At 40.5% G+C, this 26,226-nt stretch overlaps 2 protein-coding genes across 6 annotated transcripts in view; one reads left to right on the top strand and one right to left on the bottom strand.

Annotated features, from left to right (window-relative positions):
• LOC124144052 (arrestin red cell-like) overlaps window positions 1-3,155 on the top strand; it is a 109,621-nt gene extending 106,466 nt beyond the window's left edge. For all 5 annotated transcript variants that reach the window (XM_046513282.2, XM_046513289.2, XM_046513290.2 and 2 more), the window contains one exon: window positions 61-3,155. In XM_046513282.2, the coding sequence (XP_046369238.1) occupies window positions 61-160 (100 nt within the window). In that variant the 3' untranslated portion in view covers window positions 161-3,155. The remainder of the gene's footprint in view (window positions 1-60) is intronic.
• Window positions 3,156-9,770: 6,615 nt separating this feature from the next.
• Window positions 9,771-26,226, bottom strand: part of LOC124144054 (histone deacetylase complex subunit SAP130-like) — a 31,935-nt gene continuing 15,479 nt past the window's right edge. Inside the window, exons 6-19 of the mRNA XM_046513292.2 lie at window positions 25,962-26,188; window positions 24,331-24,441; window positions 23,491-23,737; window positions 20,802-21,019; window positions 18,918-19,130; window positions 17,845-18,043; window positions 17,067-17,177; window positions 16,171-16,292; window positions 14,806-14,893; window positions 13,408-13,517; window positions 12,326-12,460; window positions 11,744-11,847; window positions 11,158-11,280; window positions 9,771-10,763 (exon numbers count right to left, since the gene is read on the bottom strand). Coding sequence (XP_046369248.2) covers window positions 10,614-10,763; window positions 11,158-11,280; window positions 11,744-11,847; window positions 12,326-12,460; window positions 13,408-13,517; window positions 14,806-14,893; window positions 16,171-16,292; window positions 17,067-17,177; window positions 17,845-18,043; window positions 18,918-19,130; window positions 20,802-21,019; window positions 23,491-23,737; window positions 24,331-24,441; window positions 25,962-26,188 — 2,158 coding nt within the window. The 3' untranslated portion in view covers window positions 9,771-10,613. The remainder of the gene's footprint in view (window positions 10,764-11,157; window positions 11,281-11,743; window positions 11,848-12,325; window positions 12,461-13,407; window positions 13,518-14,805; window positions 14,894-16,170; window positions 16,293-17,066; window positions 17,178-17,844; window positions 18,044-18,917; window positions 19,131-20,801; window positions 21,020-23,490; window positions 23,738-24,330; window positions 24,442-25,961; window positions 26,189-26,226) is intronic.

Below are 26,226 nucleotides of genomic sequence, written 5' to 3' on the forward strand. Positions count from 1 at the left end.
AAGATCCGACCCAGTTTTGATATAACCCCATCAATAATTTTTTTTCAATTACGTTTTCAGTGGAGAGGCATTCTACGGCGACAAGGATGACGACTTTATTTTCGAAGACTTTGCTCGTCTTCGCCTCAAAGGACACGAAGGAGATGATACGGAGGCCTAACCATCTCAGAATTCTACTGATTGCGTGATTACAGCACCGAATGTCAAGCTCAAGGGGGGATAACCCATGTCAAGTGATGGAGTGGGCCTTTGGAGTTATCTCCCTCCAGCTCCTAAAGCTATAGTGTTTTTATTGAAGACAGACCTATTTATGCTAATAACTGTACAAGAAGATGTTTGTGGATGTTAGCTGTTCTAGCCTCACATGGTGGCCATCTTGTGCTGGCGGCCGACAACTGTTTCCTAAGCTTGTTGAAGTGCATTTATTATAATGGCAGAGTGATAAGATTCTTCCCTCCCAGCTAAAGTATAACTTATTATATATTGCATTGAACATTGCATAAGCTTTTCTAGGATTTTTGTTCCTTTTTATTTAAAGAAACACAACTTCGAGTTTAGTATGAGCGATGTATTCCAAATGTGTAATAGATCATGAGTTGAAAGAAATATTTTATGTCAAATGGTGACATGGACCCAAAATTTACGCAGCATCTCTGCCAAAAATCGAAATAATGTGTTTGCTTTGCCATTGTTGAAAATGGTTATTCACAGAAAAATTAACATACAAATAAAAAACTGTTGTTATAGCAAACCATGTAGACCGTGATAAAGGTCTCATTGTGTTATGTGCAGACAGGATAATAGTATCCGTGCAGGTTATTTATAGATATGAAATGTGTTCAAAATCCAGATATTTTCCTACTTAAAGTTTTACCAAAAAGGGAATTTCTGAACACCCTTTCACAAGAGACCACATTTTAAGGTGTATATTTATGTCCAATGACAGATCTGAAAACGGGTAAATGTTCTGATTGGATAGGCATCCAGCTCTTGGATCATTGTCTACCAAAGTAAACTGGCATTCTGTTTTTGCGCTTTTACCTACTATAAATCTAACCAAACCAATCTTTATAGGCAGTAACGACTGCAATATAATTAATTAACATTAATTTGTCAAAAATACTTAAGCTAAATGGTCTTGAAATATATTCCGAATTTTTCATTTCATATTAATTTCTCACGATTTCTGTTCCATGTTTTGATGTTGTTTGTTTATAACGAATAGAATAATACCTCTTGCTGCCTCACTCCGAATGAAGTGGGTGGGAGTCGACTTTTTGTATAACCCATGCTTGTATTGGCTAACGTGTATCTTCATTTCTTCATGATGAAAATAAGCATACCTGCATGGATGTGGTTTCATTCGTTGGGTGTTGATGTTGGTTGAAATAGTTAAGGGGAGCTGGTCTGCGTCTCCACAGAAGATGCAGCATGAGCTCTCAATTAAATATTGTCAACAAAATTTGTACGTTTGATAATGTTTGTCAAGTACGCAAATGGTTAGTGAGTGAAAACAGACTCACACGAGTTGTGTCCCTTTCTTCAGCTACGTGTCCCTGACCTTTGTCAAAATGGTTACAGTATGCTGCAGATGGTACTGATGATGTATTGATGATGAAGTGACAAGTCACGCCACGCCATCCATCTTCAAAGACTGATTCCTATTGGTATTTAGCTGTGTTGGCCATGATGTTAAAATGATTTGTGACAATTTGATCAAATCTTTGTCATTTTAGGGTAAAATTTGATTGCTTGACAAAATTAGCAGGATTCCCTTGAAATTACTGGTGTGTACAAAATGTCATCTGGTTATTCGTCAAGTTTATTTATTTTATACTTGTTTTATTGTTTGTAATGGAACCATGTCCGATCAGTTGTTATAGTTTGTTTATGTCTTGTTGAAGGTTGTTTTGTGGGTTAGGAGAAAGAATCTGAAACACTAACTAGAATGTTTTTTCACAAACGTATGAACATTTGTATGTCTTTGTAAGGTTGACCTACGTCAGAACACTTAGGAGAAGATGGTTATGTGACTGAACGTCATTATTGATTACAAGAGTCAAAAGTCGGATACTTTACGCAATGATCCATTGTGGTCCGGTAAAGGTTTGATAAATCGTGGATCTTTTAAATTGGCCTGGTTTGACACAGACCCGACTTGATTATTTGTTGGTTTACGGATATTTTTGTGATAATTCATGGTCAGTAAGTGGGGGAAAATTTAAAAAGACCTTTCATTTCAATTTATGTCTATCAAGAAGTATTTGAATATGTTGCTAGTGTGCAGTATTTATAAAGCCAGTCTCATTGGGATTGTGGTTTAACGTCTTTGAAAAACAAAGTTTTGTGCTAAATATGTTTGAAGTCAGCTGTATAAAAACAATAGAACTTTTCAGATTTGATTTATTTTAATTTTATGTTTTTAAGGGTCATGGATCTGAAAACCAATTTGTGCAAAATAATGCTAATGCTGTAATGTCTGTCTTGGTCCGTATCATGGCAGCTGGTATGTTATGACTAGTTATGGCCAAATTTGAAACTTGGACTCACAACATTAATCGCCACAAAAGAGTAATCTTTTATCATTCAGTCAGTTATTTTTCCCCAAGTGTGGATACATAATTATTTTTGAATGACATTGTTTTGGAAGCGTGAATGATTTGAGAATACAAAGAAACACAATGTCTTGCTCATGATGACTCAACAAACAGTGCTGGCCAGTGAATTAAGTCGAAATGTCCATTGTATTTTCATTACTTGTATTGAAAATTTTCCTCAAACTAATTGCGTTTTTAGTGAATAAAACCAGTGGATCGTAACGATTGATATTAAAGCGAAGAGATAGACTTTGCACGGATTGAGTGTGAATATATTTCGGGGACAAACTTTCTTTATACCTGACTAGTTCAATGTACTCTTGTCATCATTCTGAATGGTTCGACTTTGATATAAAAAAAAACCTTGTATGAATTCTGTAAAAAACGTTCTGAAAGCTATCCCCATTTCTCGATGTGCTTTTTTGTGTTCTGTTTATCACCGCAGGTTCTCAGATATGGAGACAAGTGCAATGACATGTGAAACATTGTTACACTAAATTGTGGCAATGTTTCCAATCAAGGTACCTTTTATTGAATAAATATTGTTAGACTTTGTGACGAGAATATTTTGTTGTTTATCAAGAAACTGATATTTGTCGATAATGAAGTTTTTGTCTGCTTCAACAGAACCTCATTTATATGTTCTAATTGCACAGTTGTCTCCCCTTGCTGTGCCATGATCCGCAAGCCTGATTTCCTTGATCTTTACTTTGGTCAGTGTTAAACAATATGCCTGTGTTGTCGCTGGACCTTTCTTCCACATTCATATATGACGAAAATGAAACGGTGCTAAGACCAACTTGATCATCCCTTTCTAAAGAGTGTTCTAAATAAGTGTGCCTTCTGTACATGTTTCTCTATCGTCCTGGGTTTGAATAGTACCTATGCTTGTCTCCCCGTGTGGATTCTTGGTTCTCAGCAACTCATGCTTGTCACCCTATGAGACCGTGGATACAGTTCAATTGTTTATCGGAGTGATATAGCTTTTATGGCAATAGCACTTACACTCCAAAACCCTGAACTATTCAACTTGTACTCAAGTTCATGGTAAGAAATATACAATATAAAATTACGTATTGGATCATAAGAAGACACAGGAATGTCTAAGACAGTCTTTGTTTGTTTGTTGTTTAACGCCACACTCAGCAATATTCCAGCTATATGCGGCAGTCTGTTAATAATCAAGTATGGATCATGAGCAGTGATCCACTCATTTGGGACATGATGACATGCATCAACCAAGTCAGCGAGCCTGACCACCCAATCCCGCCTCTTGCGACAAGTACAGGCCCATTTTACGGCAAGCATGGGTTCCTGAAGACCTATTCTACCCTGGATCTTAGGAAGATATGCAATTAGCTAAGTGACACAGCCTGGTTGACCAACCCCCCTGTCAGAAGGCTCTCAAGACAAGCAAGATGGTTTAATCATTAGGAAATGTGATATACTGTAAGGATGTGGTGTGATGTGATAAGAGTTTTTGTTTTGAATTGACCACGAGAACTGCCAGTTGAGGTGTTAAAAGTCACCCCACGATACTGATTGTTGGGATTTGACTGCAGCCACTGGTGATTAGTGACTACCACATAAAGATTACTGATATTAGAAAAACTTTAAGGTCATGGGTGTCAGACCCATCAGAACCCATCAGAACCAGGAACACTCTCAACAAGCAGTCAGGCCTGGATGTCGACGGGACACAAGTTGTGCTGCACCAGGGCCTCTCGGTTTATGAGATCAAGGATAGCCTCGTGGGGACTCAGTATTAAACGTGGTCCTAAGCAACCTATATAAGTGGCGAGGGGCGATCAGGTAGCCTAGTGGTTAAAGCGTTCCCTCGTCATGCTGAAGACCCAGGTTCAAATCCCGACATGGGTACACTATGTGAAGCCCATTTCTGGTGTCCCCCGCCATGATATTGCTGGATTATTTCTAAAAGCGGCGTAAAATCATACTCACTATATAATAGGCGACTGAAGGACTCCGTGACTTGGTCGATGGTGTGGATCGTGCCTCACAATATCACGGTTTATCTGGTCGATTATTTACAGGTCCATCATATTGCACACACATAACAAACAACATAGATTAGATATCTAATAATTTAATGATCATCTGTGGAGCAACACCTCTCGTAGAAACACCACTTATAAAAGGTGTATTATAAGAGATAACAAGTCGATCTGCTAAGAACTAAAATAATGAAATGAATGATACAGAGACTGCTGAGAATCCTTGCACTGTTGGAGGTGTAAAGATGATGAAACATATACTGCCCAAAAGAAGCAAAGAACACCCGATTTTTTCAAAGTGTTTATAGTTAATCTGGCCTGTCATTGGGTGTTCTTTAACTTCTTTTGGGTAGCATGAATGAGAAGACTGTCTGCGGTCACCATGGTAACACTTGACATTGCTTGGGAGTGTGCACTGGGCTTATTTACAAGATGATATGAACATCCTTTATGTACATGTTCTCATTAACAGTGCAGTGTATGGACAGTTAATCTCAGACTCAGGACTAAACCAATGTTTGTCTGGGAATCCTGTAAATAAAAACTTTAATGAGGCAATTATGAGACACATGTCTGCTTTTCTGTACAACTTGATATTTCTATAAAATTCTATCTGTACAATAAAAGTTATTCAACAATGCATTACCTTAATTATTCTCAGAACACAAAACCGACACAAAATTGTAGGATAAAACATGGTTGTGTTGCCCTTGTAGGATAAAACAAATTGTATGTGTTACAATTGTAGGATAACATGTATCATTCTGTTATCCTAGGGCAATACACATATCATGGCAATGTCTCCGTATCGTTACAAACATTGTTGTATTGTATTGTTCAAGTATTGTTCCTAGGCTGAGCCAGTGTTTGTTGTTTAACGTCGCACTCAGCAATATTCCAGCTACATGACGGCGGTCTGTAAATAATCGAGTGTGGACCAGACAATCCAGTGATTGACATCATGAGCATCGTTCCACACAATTGGGATACAATGACATGCTTCAAACAAGTCAGCGAGCCTGACCACCCAATCCCTTTAGTCGCCTCTTACGACAAGCATAGTGGCCTTTTACGGCAAGCATTGGTTGATGAAGATCTATTCTACCCCTTCACGGATCCCCACCCAATGGCTACATCAGAGACATATGGAGGAGGAACAACGGCGTTACATGGTTGCCAGCCTTAATATCAGTTCTGTCATAGTGTACGTACAGTAGTAATAGACATACCTGAGAGATTGAAGGATCAGGGTGAAAAGGATTCAAACCCTCAACCAGTGGATCCTGGCAGCTAAAGGGACACAACTCTACAAAAGTTGCTATGCCAGTGTAAGACACCAGGGCCCACTTGCACAAAATGATCTTTGAGCTAAGATGATCGTAACTCCCATACTTCAACACAGGCTTACGATAGTCTGAGCGCTAAGATCGCTTCGTGCAAGTGGGCCCTGGCCCTATAAGGTGTTCAAAGCAGTACTACCATCCTAACTCTAAAGACTTACAATTGTTAAAGCAAATGCATTGCACATCAGACCAGATACAAGCTAACCATGCTTTTTGATTGTTTGTTGTTAACGCTGCACTCAAGCTATGACGGTGGCCTGTAAATAAGTGAGTCTGGACCAGACAATCCAGTGACTGATATTGTGAGTAATGACCCACAAGCCATCAACCAAGTCACCAAGCCTGACCCCTAAGTTGCCAAATCTGTGGAGGTCAAGTGTACTTAATGGTCACAAATCTACACTGTCCACAACATAATACCCTGAACATCTCTTCACCAATCTAAGAGTAACCTTAAAGAATCTCTTCTTTCATTAATGGAACAAAATTCCAACAAATGTTTTTCTTTCTATAAAAAACAATAACCAAACATAACACCTTTGTCCCTATCTATGTCAATTTAGTTCCACTAGTTCCAGCTCCTCACAACGATAGCCCGTTCGCGGAGCTCTCTATACTATCGCTACTGTGACAGGTGGTCCATAACCTTGCATGGAGTTGAACTCGCAACCGAATGACCGTTATGTTTACAAACAAGTGACGACTGTCGTGATGTCGAATACACTTGCCGCTACTAAATTACTTACTTTGTCAATTTGAATTTCTGTTATTCTGTTATTTCTGTTATTGACATAGTAAGAGGGGAAGTTAGTTGGTTTTCCATTGTCTGCAATCTCGAACCAATCTGATTACAAAAACAACAAAGTATATTCATCTAGAAAACAAGGTCAGTCGTAAACCTTTTCAAAATGAAATATGATGGCATTCCCAAAGACATAAACAAAAGTATGAACGTTACTACATTTGGGGTTAGAGGGAAAATTTCAAGATTCTTGTAATGGCCGCGCCCACACTGGTGGCAGCGATGTTACCGAGAGTGTATCGAAGGTGTCACACGCTGGGAAGGAGTTTGACACAACACATAGCAAGGGAGGTAACTTGGTTGTTACCCGTTCTTCCATAGAGTAAAGCAGATCAACTGACATGGACAACCTCACCCACATGAGTGAGTGAGTGAGTGAGTGAGTGGTTTTACGCCGATTTTAGCAATATTCCAGCAATATCATGGCCGGCGACACCAGAAATGGGCTTCACACATTGTACCCATGTCGGGAATCGAACCCTGGTCTTCGGCGTGACGAGCGAACGCTTTAACCACTAGGCTACCCGACCGCCCCTCACCCACATGAAGAGATAATCATTGTAAGTATTGGGTACAAGGGATCATTGCTACCCACATCATCCCAGTAAGAAAACAAACCAGAATAGTTAGAGTGATTTGCCATCGCTTGACCACAAGGTTGAGTCAGGAGAGTAAATATCTACTAATATTTAAGGAATCAGCTGTTTTTCAAATAGATGAAATGTTTGCATGAAATCCACTGCTAGTGTATTTTTGGACTTCCAATTAATTGTTGGTCCTTGTCAGGTTGTTTGACAGGTTGCTGCATAGCTCCAGGTGCAAGTTGTGCTTTAATAAATCTGCAACAAATATACTGAAATATCTCAATTGTTACTGAGACTCTCAAGACTAGCTACACGGCATAATGTTTATTCCAATCAGTCACAAATAATTTTCAACATAATTACACTGGGTTCTTTGGTTTTAAGTACTTTAAAAAAATAATTTACACAGCAAATCGCGTCGCCTTAGACGCCTGGGCCTTGCCCCCCCTTAATTTTTAAATAATCCTGGTTCAGTATAACTGGGCAAGGAAACAGATTAGTCTCCCCTGAATACAGTACTGCCTGTCCTGCTACTGTTTTACGGTCTTGGGGTCCTTGTGTCCTTAAGTTATTCACCTAGGGTATAAGATCATGACAGGGACGACTTACATGCTTAATTCCAAACAATGTGAGTTGATGTTGTTTTACACAAGTCAGCAATATTGCAGCCATATCACAGAGGCCTGAAAATAACTAACCCAGTGACTGAAAGTAAGACAACAATCCACAGCCAAGTGAGTGAGTATGGTTTTATGCCGCTTTAAGCAAATATTCCAGCAATATCACGGCGGGGAACACCAGAAATGGGCTTCATACATTGTACCCATGTCGGGAATCGAACCCGGGTCTTTGGCATGACGAGCGAACGCTTTAACCACTAGGCTACCCGACGTCCCCTTCACAGCCAAGACTCCGAGCCTGACCATTACAGTTGGTTGGGGCCTACAACAGATCTGGAATCCAGTGGTTGATGGGGGTGGCAAACATTCCTCCATCAAGGGGAAGGGTTCCCTGGTAACAGCTGCTCCCAGACTGGGTACACTCTATGGATTAAAAAAAAGAAGTGTTTCCCTCTTCCCTGGTGTGTTCCAAATCCACGACAACCTCTTCAAATTATTTTTTTAACCTAGTTTGCATTTTGTTTGTGTGCTTGTTTATGGTTACAGGATATATTATTTAAATTATTTATTTACCTACCAGTCATTGTGGACATCCAATTCCTATGTTGATAACTATGTTGATAACCATTTTCCCCATGTTGATAACCATTTTCCCCATGTTGATAACCATTTTCCACATGTTGATAATCATTTTTCCCTGTTGGTAACCATTTTCCTATACTGATAACCATTTCCCCCAATGTTGATAACCATTTTTCCCTGTTGGTAACCATTTTCTCCATGTAGATAACCATTTTCCCTATATTGACCATATTGTAAGGGTCTTCAAACTCCCCAAAAGGGGTCAACATTGAGATATTCTTTCCTCTGCATGTAGAGGTTTAAAGCCATATCACAAGATTTAACAAGACAACATTTCAGAATTAGTCCATGGACATTGAGCAAAATTACTGGCTGCTCAGGCGACTGTACCATATCGGATTTTGCTGGTGATGCGATAAATCACAAAGTATACTACTCAACTTTTGATAGGGATACCAAGCTATTTCATCTGTTACAAAACTCGAAACAGCAGCTAACGGGAAGGCAGTGTTCCTTCTGGTGGCGCTACGATGGAGCCTGGAAATTCCAGCCTAATTCGGCAAGGGTGGAAACTGAGACTTTTATAGTCAGTTAATGCCCTTGCCTCGGGAAGATGGGATGATTACTTACAGAGTCAAAAGACAACTACCAGTGCCTACTATGATGATTTGCTTCATTGCCTGAGAGATTCTATCAAAGAAAAGCGTCGAGGATGCTGAAGTTCTACTGCTTCATGACAATACCTCTTCTCACACCTCTCGACTTGCAAAGGCTGCTGTGTGACAATGTGGGTTCTAAGAGCTTCCTCACCCTCCAGACCTGGCACCAAGTGATTGCCACCTGTTTCCTAAACTTAATGAACACATTCGTTGAAAGCACTATGACGACAACGATGACCTCAAAGCTGCCCTGAATGGGGTTTTCAGGGTGGCTTCAGAAAATTTCTTCCTGACTGGAATTGAAATTAATGAAAAGCTTCACTATTGATATGAGAAGTGTATTGAAAAGCAGGGAGATTATGTTGAAAAATAAGATTAAAAACACTTTCACTTTTGTTGGTTTTGTTTGTTAGGCTTAGAACTTTTTGACCAGCCCTCGTATTCCCATCAGATTTAGTTTGATTTCTGTCAGTTCTATAACCTGGCTCACTGATCATAAACAAGGGGCACTGCAGTTACCAAAAAGAAAAGTTCATTAAAATTAAAATACAATTGACACCAAAGCAGGCGATAACAACTAATCGTTATATTTTATTTACCGGACAAGATATACTGTAAACAAATACAAACTATTCCTTCAGTCAGACATCTTATTCCCATTTAAAACCTATACACTACCAGGAGTTCAAACTTATTCTCAGGTGTAATACCTGGACATCGGGTAAAAAAGCATATACGACCAGCGAAAACAAAAATAAAGTCATATTTTTATCGCTGCTTAAAATGTCAAGTAGGCGAATCCATGATCCAAGTCTTGAAAAAGAGTTTCAGCTTCCAAGGAACCAATTCTTCTTTACCGTTTTACATATGGACCATTAATATTAGATGTAGCACTAGTATTCCAAGCTCCCATGGGATAGGATGCCAAGTGTCAGTGATCATGATCAAGGACATCCTAAGGAGAAGTAGCAATGTACTGTCAGCTACCTCGTCTCTCAATCACACGGTCCTGATTTCAGTCAACATATTTCAGAGTTGCTCAGAAAAACAATCAGATTTAAACAAAAAAAAGTCCTGTTAATTCAGGACAAATAAAACGAACACAGCTTGGCCCAACAAGCACTGAAAACCATATTGACCGGAAATGACAATGGTGCTGGAAGAATTGTAGACAGATGATAATGAATGATATATTGCCACTCGCCATCAGTTGATTAACCCTCTCTGTCTTTGCCCTGCAGTTTTGGAGTCCCGAGGTGAAGGGTTGACACACAGTCTTGTATCACACACCCACATAGTGCTGCTTTATGTTATTAACCATCACACCTTTGACCTGCAGTAATAGTCAGTGGTCACAGGGTTAATACTTGGTAGATATAGTCTCGTATCACACGTCATGTGTGTTTCATGTGTGTTACGTCCTCTCCTTCTTTTTGATTGGTCGTTTGCTCATGTGTTTGTTGATGATTTCCTGTATGCGAGGTTTGTGTTCAAGAATCTTCAGCATGGATGATCGTGCCTCTTCCAGCTGGTCGCCAATTAGCTGGCATCTCTGGATGTTGGCCTGGATCACAAAAGCACAGGTTTCAGAAAGTCTAGGATTTCATGGAAATATGAACAGATTTAATATAAATGTTAGCCAAATGAGGAATGTCCTGAACGTTCACAACCAATGAGCATTATTAACAGTGCCGACAAAACAAGATGATAATTTGGGATTTAAACTCAGGATGAAGCTGATCCGAACAGCAGAGGTTTGTGTTTGTTTGTTTGTTTGTTTGTTTGTTGTTTAACGCTGCACTCAGCAATATTCCAGCTATATCCTCCTACAACAGGTATAAGATGCTGGGACCTATTCTAACAAAGAATCCCCAAAGGGGCACCATAAGCACAGGTAAAAAGGAGCTTTGAAGAGGTTGGTTCCATGTTTGTCTGTAAGGCGGAACTGGATTCATTACCTGTGAGAGTTCATGAATGATGCCATCATAGTCTTCCACAATTGCTTGTTTGGCAGGTGCCCTTGGCGCCAGGGCTGCCTGGAGCTGGCTGATGCGGGCACACATGTCCTTCTCCAGGTCATTCTGCACAAACACAGCAACATTTGAATCACAGGGTCAATACAAATCAAAACACCACAATGAAACAGTAGTTTTAGTAATTGTCATTACTTGTAACCATGACCTTTGTTCAGGGTCTTGCTATCTAGCTGTGAAGGTAAGACAAGAACTCACCTCGTTTTCTAGTAGTGATGCCATGTGTGCGAGACAAGAACTCACCAGGTTTTCTAGCTGCGATGCCATGTGTGCGAGACAAGAACTCACCAGGTTTTCTAGCTGCGATGCCATGTGAGCAAGACAAGAACTCACCAGGTTTTCTAGCTGCAATGCCATGTGTGCGAGACAAGAACTCACCAGGTTTTCTAGCTGCGATGCCATGTGTGCAAGACAAGAACTCACCAGGTTTCTAGCTGCGATGCCATGTGTGCAAGACAAGAACTCACCAGGTTTCTAGCTGCGATGCCATGTGTGCAAGACAAGAACTCACCAGGTTTTCTAGCTGCGATGCCATGTGGTAGAGTTTCCAGCCACTGGATCTCTGGTGAATGCCTCTCTGGTTGGACAACTCGTTTACTGTGGGCCGCCTCTCCTCTGAAATACACAAGTATGACGATGGATGAGGATGGATTATGAAAAGTCATGCTCAGAGATCAATCATTTTGAACAGATACTTCTTTCATTGTAATGTCCTTATATCCCTCTCAAGTTACCTGTAGACAGGCTACCAAACTGTGGTGCTGCTGGGTCACCACAAATGAATTAAAACGGCGCACTCAGCAATATTTCAGCTATATGACGGCTGTCTGTATATAATCGAGTCAGGACCAGACAATCCTGTGATTGACATCATGAGCATCGATCCACCCAATTGGGATACATTGACATGTATTAACAAAGTCAGCGAGCCTGACCACCAAATCCTGTTAGTGACAGTCACCTCTTATGACAAACATAGTCGCCTCCCGGTTGAGTGAAGAGGAGCGACAAGATTTGTGTTGATTTCTATATCCCAATAAAGAATCAACTTTGATGTACTAGTCTTGGATGTGATGGGGAAACAGACTCTTACCTTTAGGTTTAACATCTGTAAATCTCTGAAAGTGATTATTCTTCGGTTTCCACGTGATATTGTAGAAATTAAGAAGATTAATGTTCGGTCTTTTTTTCTCTGATGTCCACCGCACCCCATCGTCGTCAACAAACTCTGAAAGGTGAAAGGAGAAGCTTGATACAGAGTGCCCAATATCTGTTACAATCATCACCCCATTACAATACGCCAGAACATTGAAGAAGGCCTGTTAAGTCTGATTTTCATGACCGAAATATCCATCTTAATTATACATTATGATTTTAATCTTCAAAAAACAAAATAACACGACTTTGTTAATAATATCATGAGATCGAAGTGCTTGAAAAATGAACCTGACCCAAAGACCCATTAAGTTATTTCTAAATTAGATAATTCATTTGTGCTCTGGCTGCCATGAAAATAACAGGTGGCAGGTTGCCACCAAATTAAATCAAGCTTTGATTGGTTGTTGGTTGGTTGGTTGTTTAACACCGCACTCAGCAATATTCCAGCTATATGTTGGTGGTCTGTAAATAATCGATTCTGGACCAGACAATCCAGTGATTTATATCATGAGCATCGATCCACGCAATTGGGATCGATGACATGCATCAACCAAGTCAGCGAGTCTGACCACCCGATCCCGTTAGTCGCTTTGAGGCAAACCCAGTGAGCAACATTCAGTGAGATTGCCCATTGCCATAAAATACAATATCAATTTAGGGCAGAAAACTTGTTGCCAGAATTTACACTTATTAATTATTCTGTAGAAAAAGGAAGTTCATCATCGATGAAACACAGCTAAATGTGAACTATTTTGATTAAACAGTACTAAACGTCACATCAACAATGAACCACCTCAGTATTTAAACACAGAAAAGGTTTATCTCCATTCTACAATGACTAACATGCATTTCTAAAAAAGCGACTCTTTTTCCACAGTGCAGTGATGTGGTCAGAAGTGGTTATCGCTCATTAACCACTTCAAATTTAGGCAAATTAACCCATGAAAATGAGCTCATCGTTCAATGTCATGGTAGAATGACTACTATAAGTATAAGAGAAGCAGAACAAGCTTTCACCATCTCTCTGTTCTTCCTTGATTTCCTTGGGCTTGATGTCTTTATGGCCGCTGACCTTCTCAACTTCCTCGTCCGTGGACGTGTTGTCCTTCAGCTCTTCTGTTGCATTCCTGTGCAGAGAATGCTATGTTTTCAACAGTGACATGGACGGTTTACACTCTGTATGTCTAGGAGGTCACGCTATCTTAAACAGGCCATCTAATCTTGGTCATAAATGTCACATTTGATGCACTCTGGGCGGTCAGGTAGTCTAGTGGTTAAAGCGTTCGCTCGTCACACTGAAGCCCCGGGTTTGATTCCCGACATGGGTACAATGTGTGAAACCCATTTCTGGTGTCCCCCGCCGTGATATGGCTGGAATATTGCTAAAAACGGCGTAAACCCACACTCACTAGAAGCTAAACAGTGTGGACACCTTAATCAACCTTATGCAGGACTTTGGAATCCATTAATAGTAAATATACACAAGTACAGTGGACTGTCTAAACAATCATCAAGCAGGACCGGGAAAAACTGTGTACTCAGATTAATAAAGAGAGCTGGAGTATTCAGGTGCCGGCTTGTAGCATGTCCCCGATTACTCAGATGCCAGTTGAGATGGACTCTACTACAACTGGAGGACTCCATGAACTGCCAAAAATGTTAAAAGTACATGGTATTTGATGAAACAGTGAGCCCTATTCTATCTGTATAATGGCACCCTGTAAAATAGCTGAGTCAGGCAAATTGTGATAGGTCCACACAGTTAGGTCTCCATTATTAAAGTAAGCTCCCACAACAAGCATGCAGTACTAGGAAACTATTCTGATGTCGAACATGTCATCTCAGAACGAAATCATCCCATGAAACAAAATGTTGATAAGATAAGATAAGCAATAAGTATATGTCAGGACATGGTCAATCGGAAATAAGATAAGATAAGCAATAAGTATGAGTCAGGATAAGGTCAATCGGAAATAAGATGAGATAAGCAATAAGTATGAGTCAGGATAAGGTAAAATAACGAAGTTCCAACTGACAAAGTTGATTGTAAAAGTTGCCCACTGACAATTCTCTCACTGTAGAAAAAAAATCCTGTTTGTGATACATTGCACTGATGATCTATTTGCACCAGAATATCAAGGAGAAATTGACATCATGAGCATCAATTCACGCAACTGTGATACGATGAGATGCATCAACCCGATCCCGTTAGTCGCCTCTTACGACAAGCATAGTCGCCTTTTACAGTTAGCATGGGCTGCTGAAGACCTATTCTACCCTGTATCTTCACAGGTCAATAATGTTGATGATACTGTTGATGATAATGTTGATGATACTGTTGATGATAATGCTGATGATACTGTTGATGATAATGTTGATGATACTGTGAATAATGTAGATGCCCATCATGCTTACAGTAACTGTTTTCTTGGTTTCTTCCTGGGCGACGCCTCCAGGGAGTTGCTGACAGGGGATGATGCAAGGCTGTTGAGAGATGATGGACCTGTGGAACATGGAAGGTAGCACTAACTATAGGTAATCATGCAAGGACATCATTGTCATAAATATATGTCAGCTGTCTCTGTGTTTGAATGAATGTTGTTAAACGCAGCAGTCGTAGCAGCAATACAGAGCTACAGATAAGCTGTGTATTTGCGTAAAATACTCCCAAAAAATATTCGAAACCCAATTACTGTCAATCATCTTGCGTAAAGAAACGCATGCATTAAGTGAAAAACTCAAATGTATAAAAACAGCACGCGTAAATACCCAATGAAGCTTTTTTAGCATGCGTACAACGAAGCTAATTTCCGAAACACAATTATGAGTTAATTTACTTTCAGAGTCAAGTCTATATATTTAGAACAGTTATATACATCTAAAACATTATTTCATTTTTTTTAAATCTTAAAATGTTCACTAATTTTGGGAAAAAAACAATAGAGTGATGAATGGATGAGTGAAACAATATTGGTTACCCAATAAAAAATGTGATAACCCAATTAAAATAGAAACCCTAGAGTAAAAACTCTATTGCTCAAAAAGTACTCTGGAGTTCTGGCAATAATCTTAACATACAACAATGACCTTGTCCCATGTATTGTTGTTTGTTTGAAGAGTAACGCTGCCTTCAAAAAAATATTCCAGCTTTATGATGGCGGTCTGTAAAAATTTGTGCCTGGAGTAGACATCATGAGTATGAATCCGTGCAATTGGGATACGATGACGTCCATCGGCCAAGTCAGTGAGTCTGACCACCCAATGCCATTCGTGGCCTCTTATGACAAGCATAGAATGCTGGAGACATATCATATATCTTACCCGGAATCCCAGCATGTTCAAAATACTGATTTGTTTGTTTGTTGTTTCATGTCGTACTCAGCAATATTCCATCTATGTGACATCATGACCAACGATCTACACAATCTGGGATACGATGACATGCATCAACCAAGTCAGAGAGCCTGACCACCCGATCCCATTAGTCACCTCTTATGATAAGCATGTGCCTATTTTGAAGTTCTGCAATAAATACTAACTTTGTAATAATAACAGTTAAATTGAAAAATGCACTTTTTGAATAAAAAATACAGCATATTTCAGTATCCAAAACATCCTACATAGTAGAGGAATATGTCAGGGGAAGTAACTCTTTGATGTCCAGCACCAAACCTTCATTTCACCTGCCAAGTTCATCCAACAACAAATTTATTCTTAATTCAAAACCAGGTAAAAAAAACCACATAAACCAAGATACGGGTAAAGAAGCAAACGAGTTACCATTTTCCATAGCATCTGGCGGTTCCTGCTTGATCTTGACATCTAGATGCGAGTTCTGCGTGGGCGTCGTCGCATCGTTGGATGACAAGGCAGTGTCTGTTGAGGACTGACTGTTGTTGTCACTGCAACAAACACATTACTTTATAAGTATTTAGTGACGAAATACTAGATTGATCTGAAAATACAAAATCAGTATTCCATTGAATAAACAACCCTGAATGATATGACAACTTTCAGTCTGCCTCCATGACACTGAGGGATTTATCTAGACCTGTTCAGTGGCCAATGCTGCGAAAGAAATTAACTGTTTTAATCAACAAGTTTGGCAAGTACTACAGGACTAGTGCCAATTTCTAATGCTGCTATGTATGGCCCCAAGTCTACAGCAATTGTCAGTAAAAATTCCCAAATGGGAATTAAAAAGTTCCTTTGTCATTTAAACATAGTTATCAGGGTTAGAAATTGGCACTAGTCCTATAGTCCTTGCCAAACTGCCCAATGGTAAAGGTATCATAAGGACTAGTAGAAAATTGCCATTTTAAAGGGTTTTGCTACGTGTTATCATTATAAGGACTAGTGGACATAAACTGTTAGTTTCTAACGCTGAGTTATAACTAATGAACTCAACCCACAAAAGGTTTGAAATTTGTACTTTACTAAGAAAGTGTAATCCAAAATACAATGTTTCATTAAAAGCTTCATATTGACAAAGATATCTCTTGCTCTCAGGCACATGAGTCACTTAGTATGCTGACTCTGAGCCGACCAGTCCATAATGCTGAGTGCCAGGCAGGGTAACAACAAGTACCATCTCTTAACATACTTCAGTAAGGCGCCGCCAGGTCTGTTGTTTGATGACCGGTACCAGGCCGAGTATGGCTGCTAGAGGAACTTACCCCGCTGGAGTCTTTGGAGAGCTTGTATTGGACTGAGGCTGAGAGGGTTCGGGTCTCGGGCTGTGATTGTCTGGCATCAAGCCAATCGGTCGCTTCACAACAACGCCAGCACTGAGAACACATACACAAACCAATGACAAATAGAAATACAATTTCTTGAACAAGTTTTTATTTCAGATAAGCCTAAAAAACTTACAGGGAACATAATTGCTGGTTCTAACAGGGTTTTGCCTTGACTTACAAAACCGCCAATAATTAATTCTGAAGGGTCCTTACAGGAAACAGGAGGGTCTTACACAGTAACAAAGTGGTGTAGTGTACTGTACTATAAGACTGATAATTACTTTAATTACTGTATATGTCCACAGATAAGCCAAATTTTGAGGACCAGAAAAAAGATTCTGCAGAAATGGGTCGGTTTATCCCAGGGATACACTTTCATGATAGTATTTTTCAGATCGTGATCTGTCAGAAACATCGCCTGAATGACGGTCCGATAGATTACAAGGCATTTATATTTCTTGTCAAGAATTTAATGCAGATCCTGAGGGACGCACCATGTACTTTTTCTCTGCATCCGTTCTATACATTTGTGAGAACTTCACGCACATTTCTGCGTCATGTAAAACCCTGTTCTCAGTTACCAAAGCAATTATCAAAGACGCACAGAATGAAGTTTTACATATAAAAAACATAAATGGTACCAATTTCCAACAATTTCCAAAAAAATCAAAAACCTGAGAACCAGTAATTTCTAAAAAAGGATCTGATATCTTACCCCTCGCTGGTTCGTTTTCTGAGAATACTTGGGCGCGGCGAGGCACTGGGGTTGTTGATGGAGGACGACTGTGTCTGCATGTTGGGGGAGCTGGTGTAGATGCTGCTGGCGACCGTAGCTGCAGTGGACAGACTCATGTTGTGGCTGGCGTCGTGCATGGAGGCGGGGGGCGGGGTCCGACACAGCGTGGCTGAGATTGCTGCACACACAAACAGGGGCTCATGACAAACACGTACTTGAGTCGGAGTTTGGTAATGACAAACGGGTACTTGAGTGCAAGTTGGGTAATGACAAACGGGTATTTGAGTGCATTTATTCTACCCAACAGCCCTATTAGAAACACAAGACAAAGTCCTCCTCCTCACCAGAGGGCATAATCATCTCAACCGTGTCTATGTTTTACAACTTCTAAGTCAAACAATCCTGAAGAAAAAAAGTTAGGGATCATGCATATTTTTCGGACTATTTTTATGAAATTGTGTGCTACACTACACCTGTCGTGACTACAAATATATACCCTCAAAAATATTCACAATCCTTACCCTTTTTGTTCAGTATACAGAAATTCCAGCACTGCAACTATGACACTTATTGAGCTTTGAAATTGTCATTGGTATATTGTCATGGTACCATAACAAAATGCACTGCACAGATAGTGTGATCATGAAAGATCTCCAATATATCCCCGTGTTATGGGTTTTCGGACGCTTAAAAGACATTCGTAATTTTCTCACTAATCACAAGAACTACTGTAAAAACATCTCCATCTTTTAGGCTAAAAAAAATAATCTTTGTTCGGTTCTCAGGCATCGCCTGCTTCAGCACAAAGTCCGCTGCATGTTTTGTTTTTATTTCCATTTTTAAAAAATAAATTGCCTGAGAACCATTTCTTTTATTTTATGAAGCCTTATAAAAGACAACATTATCTTAAAAACAAGCCTTTATCTGAGTATTTACAATGTCTGTGTGCTGCCAAAACCCTCGTTACAGCCGGAATACTCGCGATAAACATGGCCATCCAATGTGTATGATGTCCAGAACATATGAACCGATGATAATTGTAAATATCTCACTTGGTTTACTGTCTTGTTGAGGTAGAGAAGCCCCACTGGTGATGGCGGCGGCAGCGGCTGCCGTAGTGGCAAACTGGGTGTGCATGGTGGACATGGGATGGCGCGGGTCCACTTGCACCATCATGGAGTTGGTGAACCTCAGAGTCTGGGTCTGACCCATCGTCATACCGTGAGCCTGAAGCGTCGCGGCCAGGTTCGGGTTCTGGCTTGGAACTGCAACACACACAAATGTTACCCTGTAAGGCTGTTCTAGTACCAACATTCATATTGTTACGCTGTATGGCTGTTCTAATACCAACATTCATATTGTTACCCTGTATGGCTGTTCTAAAACCAACATTCATATTGTTACGCTGTAAGGCTGTTCTAAAACCAACATTCATATTGTTACCCTGTATGGCTGTTCTAAAACCAACATTCATATTGTTACCCTGTAAGGCTGTTCTAATACCAACATTCCTTTTGTTACCCTGCATGGCTGTTCTAAAACCAACATTCATATTGTTACCCTGTATGGCTGTTCTAAAACCAACATTCATATTGTTACGCTGTAAGGCTGTTCTAATACCAACATTCCTTTTGTTACCCTGCATGGCTGTTCTAAAACCAACATTCATATTGTTACCCTGTAAGGCTGTTCTAATACCAACATTCCTTTTGTTACCCTGCATGGCTGTTCTAAAACCAACATTCATATTGTTACCCTGTAAGGCTGTTCTAATACCAACATTGATATTGTTACCCTGCATGGCTGTTCTAAAACCAACATTCCTATTGTTACCCTGCATGGCTGTTCTAGTACCAACATTCCTATTGTTACCCTGCATGGCTGTTCTAGTACCAACATTCATATTGTGAAGAATGGTTGATGTTATAGTTTGCGACGTCAGGGCTAGACACCACTGGTCATATACAACTAGTACACAGTTCATTTCGGACTAGTGCTTGATGTAAAATAACTAGGTTTTGCTGATTGATTGATTCCGGATGAATACCATATTCGACGTTCGAAAATTATTGCACTTATATAGCGACGTGCATGTGTGTGTGTGGCTGCTTGTACTAGTCCGGACGGATGACGATTTATAGTGCTAGCTCACTGAGATACCATGCCGCAGTTTAACATGAATACCCCACTCAGACACAATATACTGACTCTGAGCCGACCAGTCCTTGTTTTAGCCCCTTAATGCCGAGTGCCAGACAGGGTAACAACAAGTACAATCTTTTAACGTCTTTTTGTATGACGCTGCCAGGGATCGAACCCTGGACCTTCCGCTCTCTGGGCGGACGCTCTACCACTAGACCACGGAGGCAGTCCTTATTACATCGAATACGGTAAGTAAAATAAAACAATCTAACTACACCATGTACAAAACAAAATGTAACTGGTTTTCTCTTACAGATGTAGGTGTAACTATAAAATATTTAAAAACAAGGCCAAAAGTGAGCGTGGCTCACTATAACCCCGACCCGCCTAGTGTGTCAGTAGTTTCAAATTAAATAGCTAGGATAAAAGGTCGGGGGTATAATAAGAAAGTGAATAAAAATATTTTCAACTAAACAAATCTACCAAACCAACTATGAGACAAAGGGAAAAAATAATATTTCGTTACACATATTTATCATAATATTATTTCAACCAACCCAAGCTTGTGATATAAGTAGACAATCAGTGATAGAAACTAACAGTTTTAGTCCATTAGTCCTTATAATGATAACATATGGCAAAGCCCTTAAAAAGGGCAAATGTCTCCTTGTCCTTATGATACCTTAACCATTGGGCAGTTTGGCAAGGACAACAAGACCAGTGCCAATTTTTAACGCAGGGTAGCAAAAACAACCACAAAACAATAAAATCAAAAACGACCTGAGGATATCTACCTGACTGTTCCACCTGCGGTCGGGGGAAGATGAGTGTTCCGGGGCCCGGTCTGACTGGGGTGGTGGTGGGGGTGGTGATGGGGGTGGAGAGGGGGTTCTGTGCTGCCTGTGCTGCCACCTGTTGGTACACGAGCTGCTGGTACTGCAGCGGGTAGCTCTGCCACAGGTCAGTCTGGGAGAACAGGTGGGGCAGCTGGGGGATATTGCCCACTGTCCGGCTGAAACAGAGCAGTCAATGGTAAGGATAGAACACCATGAAGGCTCAGTATTTCCTCATGGATTTGTTGGTTTGTAATTAAGCATAAGTCAGCACTATTTAAGCTGTGTAACAGACCAAGCGAGCCATTTATTGGTATCATTTGCAGTGTTCCATGTCGTTGGGGTACAATGAAACATAATCAGCCTGTGACCGACTGACTGACTATCCGATCCACCTTGTCATCTTTTAGGACAAGAATGGGTTACAGGTGTGTTTTTTTAACGACCTACTCAACAATGAGTATGAACCCATATACTTGAGATACGTTGACATATATCAGTCAACAAGTGTGACCACCCAATCCCGTCAGCTGGGAAACAAATACATAATGAATTCAGTGCAGTAAACTCACTCACTTTAACCACATACTATCTCAGTGTCTGCTCTGGCTTGAATTTTCTAGGATCACTTGGACCCCTTCATCATAAAATTAGGGGTCCCAAACAAAAATGGAGAGGTCCAATTTACAGCTTTATAACATAGCATTAACAACAGAACACAGCGGTTGTGAAAAAATCAGAAATCTTTTCGTAACTGCAAAATATCAACAAACAGGCAACTTGAGAGAAAGGTTCACATCAGGGTACATCCAGCTCTCATGACCAAGAGGTTTGCATTAAGGGACAAACAATTTCTTAAAATGGAAATTTGATATTAATGAATATTTTAACACAAAATTATCCATGTTAATGTCTAACTTCGTTAATGAAAAGGCCGTATACGGGTTATCAGCCATTGGTAAGGGGTCATAGGGACAGACATTTGTGAATGTTTTTACCTAGATCTACCAATGATTTGAAGTTAATGGATTCAGTCAAGTTCAATGGCTGTTCTGATGCTACTGTACTGAGAAGTGACTTCATGTCTTAACTGTGACAATTACATCAATGAGTCATGACATAATTGGCATATCAAACGTTTTTTTAGTAAGAGTGGGTTCAGGATCCAGCATTTCCTTGATAAATCTGGTCAAAATGTTTCAGGTGCTATAAATGTTTAAACATGTCAGTTACACTGATAACTGTTCTGGCAAAATCTGTTTTGCAATTCTTAATATAACTCACCAAAGAATGAATTATTAACAGCTGGACAAGTCTGTTGTAGAATAACTAAATATTCAGAGTCTGTTAGATAAAAACAATGCTTACAGTCAAGTGTTCGCATTTATTCCTTATCATATACAGTGTCAAGGTATTGATAAATCTCGTAATCCACACACCCTGTCGACTGTTAACTTATACAAATCTAAGGTTGATATATTTCATGGCATGATCGAATACAGGACTCGTTGCTCTATGTCACGGCTACTTGCAGGTATACACGCGTTAACTTTTTTTATGATAGTTTCTGGGATGTTTTTGAAGTGGAATTACCCCTACCTCCATTCCAAATGGATTAGAAAAGAACCCATTTGTTCAGACGAAGTCCCTTGACCCAACCTCAGTCGTATGCATACTGATTATGCAAAATACAAAACAGGAAGTGATGTAAACCACATAATCCACACAGCCTTACTGCGGTAAGATTCACTTATGAAAGGTGCTTTGTTTACCGAACTCAGTCAAGAAAATCAGCATCGATCAATCCTAATTTATGTGTCATAAAAGTTGAACAAAGAACAAGAAACATTTTGCGTATCACATATTTAATAAGTTTGTAAGTGTGCCCCATTACGATCCATTATAAATTAACTACTGCAATAATATAGCGTACCATCCTACACGGTCACTTGATCCCGCCGGTCACTATTACCACGTGTCTGAAGTATACCCTTGATCTGCCTGGATATTTCTAGTTTGACATGAGGTCATGATGTTTTCGACCAATCACCAAGCTAAAAGAATTATGAATGTATCCGAGCGGCTTAATATGCGGCACCTGATTGGCTGAAGCAAACCTACAGACCATAGAGAACATGGCCATTTGATATGAAATTAATAATAGTCCAGTCACTGGGTCCACGAGACCCACACATGATACGCAGGTGCGTTCAAACTCATATTTGTGCGTCCAAGACGCAGAAACGCGCTCTTCAGACAACACTGTTAGCTGATCCTCAAAACCAATAGCTCTTTAATTGTCACTGTTCCATTCAGGAAGGATTCTCAACAACGAAGACTGTAGCGAGAGATTCACCCAACGAAGGCAGTGTAGAGAGACCCATGAAAGATCTGGGGTAGAATAGGTCTTCAGCAACCCATGCTTGCCCTAAAAGGCGACTATGCCTGTCGTAAGAGGCGACTAACGGGATCGGGTGGTCAGGCTTGCTGACTTGGTTGATGTCATCGTATCCCAATTGTGGATCACTGGATTGTCTGGTCCAGACTCAATTATTTACAGACCGCCGTCACATAGCTGGAATATTGCTGAGTGCGGCGTTAAACAACAAACAAACCAAATTCCCCCAACTCAGGCTGTAAAGAGACTTACTTCTCAAGCCGCGAGTCCTGTTGCTGTGGTGTTGAAGAAGGTGCTGCTACTGCTGTCGTGATTGGTGCAGTGGTTGCTGGGATACGATGAGTCTGTGGAATGAAGAGTCCCCCAGCTGGCTGCCCGTGGGGGTGGGTGGATGATGATGTTGGGGCCTCTGTTCGACTAAGATCTTGGGCTGATGACGACTGGGACACACTGTTGGGCTGTGGGATGGTTTGTTGCTGTCGTTGAGGGGTTACTTTGGCTGTAAGCAGGACAGGTATGAAGGCTCTTAAACAACTTCATGTGCAGATTCAACCACAAATTGACCATTCGTTCGTGAGAAAAATAATAATTTAATTGATCTTGACAAATTAGTGGCAATACTTCAAGGATTGCAAATGCCACATTCCTCAATCACTTATGTATGAATTCGGTTGTTATTGTTAACCAACAAGAGGGATGCAAGCAAGTAAACTGGCTAATAATGAGTTGGGTTTAGTGCCGCTTTTAACAGTATAATACTATTCCAGTTATAACACGGCGTGTCAGCTTAATGTGGGAGGAAAGCCCAAAGTGATGCAGGTCTCAGACATTTACCACTTTGGTGAAACCCACGAGCACGGGTATGGTGCTGACAAACCTAGAAACATAATCAGGTCGAAACTGGATTCGAACCCACTATCTAGGTTTCTGAAGTGTCCAAGGGACACAACTCTGCACAGCGAATTGAGGCTCCTTAAACGACTGAGCCATTGTTCATGCACTGAACTCCATCAGACCAATCAATTAATTTTCCAAACAAATAATGTATACAAAGCAAAAACATTATCAAGACCCTCCTTAGAGGTGACCCACCTATAGGTATTGTTGAAGGTGTTGACGCCACAGTTGTAGTGGTTGTGATGGAGCCGGGCGTGAGGGGCATGGCACTGGCTGACGATATGTGGCCTGTCATTGACAGACTCACTGAAACAATAGCAATACACCTCTGATCACCATTATCATTTGACTGGAGCTGGTTCAGGGATTTATCTAGGATTTCAAACCAAGTGGCAGGTAAATAGGGAAAACAGGCCCCACGAGTTCGTCTGAAGGACATTTCCTTGATGGCATGACTACTGTATTCGACGTAATAAGCGCCCAGGGCGCTCTCAAAATTAGAAATAGGGGGCTCTTATTAGAATATTATTTTGGTGGAAAAAAACAGAGTTGAAAGATAAATTTTGTGGTTTATGCTGACAGCCTGAAATGTTTATACACGACAGATATACTTTTCCAGAATTTAATTGCCCATAATTAAGGGTGCATATAACACACGAGTGCGTATTATACACGAATAAATAAGTCTTGTGTACATTGATCAATTGGAAGGGGTGCTAATTGGGATTGTTCACTAGCCAAATTATTAACAAATATCGCCGTGGGCGCTTATTAGAGCGGGGCGCTTATTACGTCGAATACGGTATGCTGTATTTCGAAGCGTGTTGTGGCAGGTAAACTGGGAAAACATCTGTACCTTTTTTCAAATTGGCGATATGTCTAACAAAAATCTTATTGTCTATGCAATAATGTAAGACAATCAATACATGATCTCCCTCTTGATTGTCCTGTTGACAGTGCAACACAAGTCACCTTGACCAAGTTATCACACAAGTTTTCCTCTAACAGCAGGTTGGGGAAATTGGTAATTTCCAATTGGGAATCTGTAGTGACATTTGCTGCAGACCATTGGGCCTCTAGACCTCTGAGCTTGTCAAGATACATTCCTGTAATACCATAACTCCATAAACACAACAAAATAAACAGTGTTAGAAATCAATTTTCCTTTTCGTTAGTTCATAAAACTGATCTGCTGCAGAGTTGCCATTTGTAGAGAGTGAGTGAGTGAGTTGGGTTTAACGCCGCTTTTAACAGTATTCCAGTTATATCACGGCGTGTCAGCTTCATGTGGGAGGAAAGCCCCAAGTGATGCAGGTCTCGGACGTTTACCACTTCGGTGAAACCCACGAGCACGGGTATCGGGGCGAACCGGGATTCAAACCCACAATCATAGGTTTCTGGCTTGCCCAAGGGACGCAACTCTGCACAGCGAACCGCGGCGCCTTAGACGACTGGGCCACCCGTGCCCCCTTGCCATTTGTAAAATGGTAAAAGTGGTTGTCCAGTGGAAATGTCACCAGACAGGGTTTTACCTTGACTTACGAAAGTCCCATCTCAACAATTGTGCATATTGGACTGACATATGTGTGTCATGTAAACGTTTAGTTAATTTTGAACCCTATTGTCATGTCAAAATATAGTTTATACCTTTAAAACGTTTTGAAAACCTTTACTTCTAATATTTCAGGAGCCATGCAAAACATGCACCAGTGCAACCTATTCTGAAAAATTCACTTGAAACAAAAATTACAACCATACCTCTTACGACAAGCATAGGATGCTGGGGATGTATACTAACCCAGGTCAGGACAGGGGGGTATTCGTACCTGGTTTAGCGAGATGAGGCAGCAGTGGGTTCACTGTCTGCGAGACAATAACTTTGGATGGAGCTTGTATGGACATGGGGTTGGGGACATTCAGAGGCTTCTGTTGGCTGTGGGTGTTGACAGGCTTCGGAATCTCAATGGCCGTTGTGGACCTCGTCGTCGTCAACGTGATCTGGATATTTTGCGTGTTGCTGGTTGGGGGCTGGCCATGAATAGCAAAGCCTGATCTAGAACAGGAAAGGAGTTTGTCAGCAAATGGCATCGT

This window comes from Haliotis rufescens, unplaced genomic scaffold (genome assembly GCF_023055435.1).
Source record: "Haliotis rufescens isolate VD_foot unplaced genomic scaffold, xgHalRufe1.0.p SCAF_52, whole genome shotgun sequence".
Classification (NCBI taxonomy): Eukaryota; Metazoa; Mollusca; class Gastropoda; order Lepetellida; family Haliotidae; genus Haliotis; species Haliotis rufescens.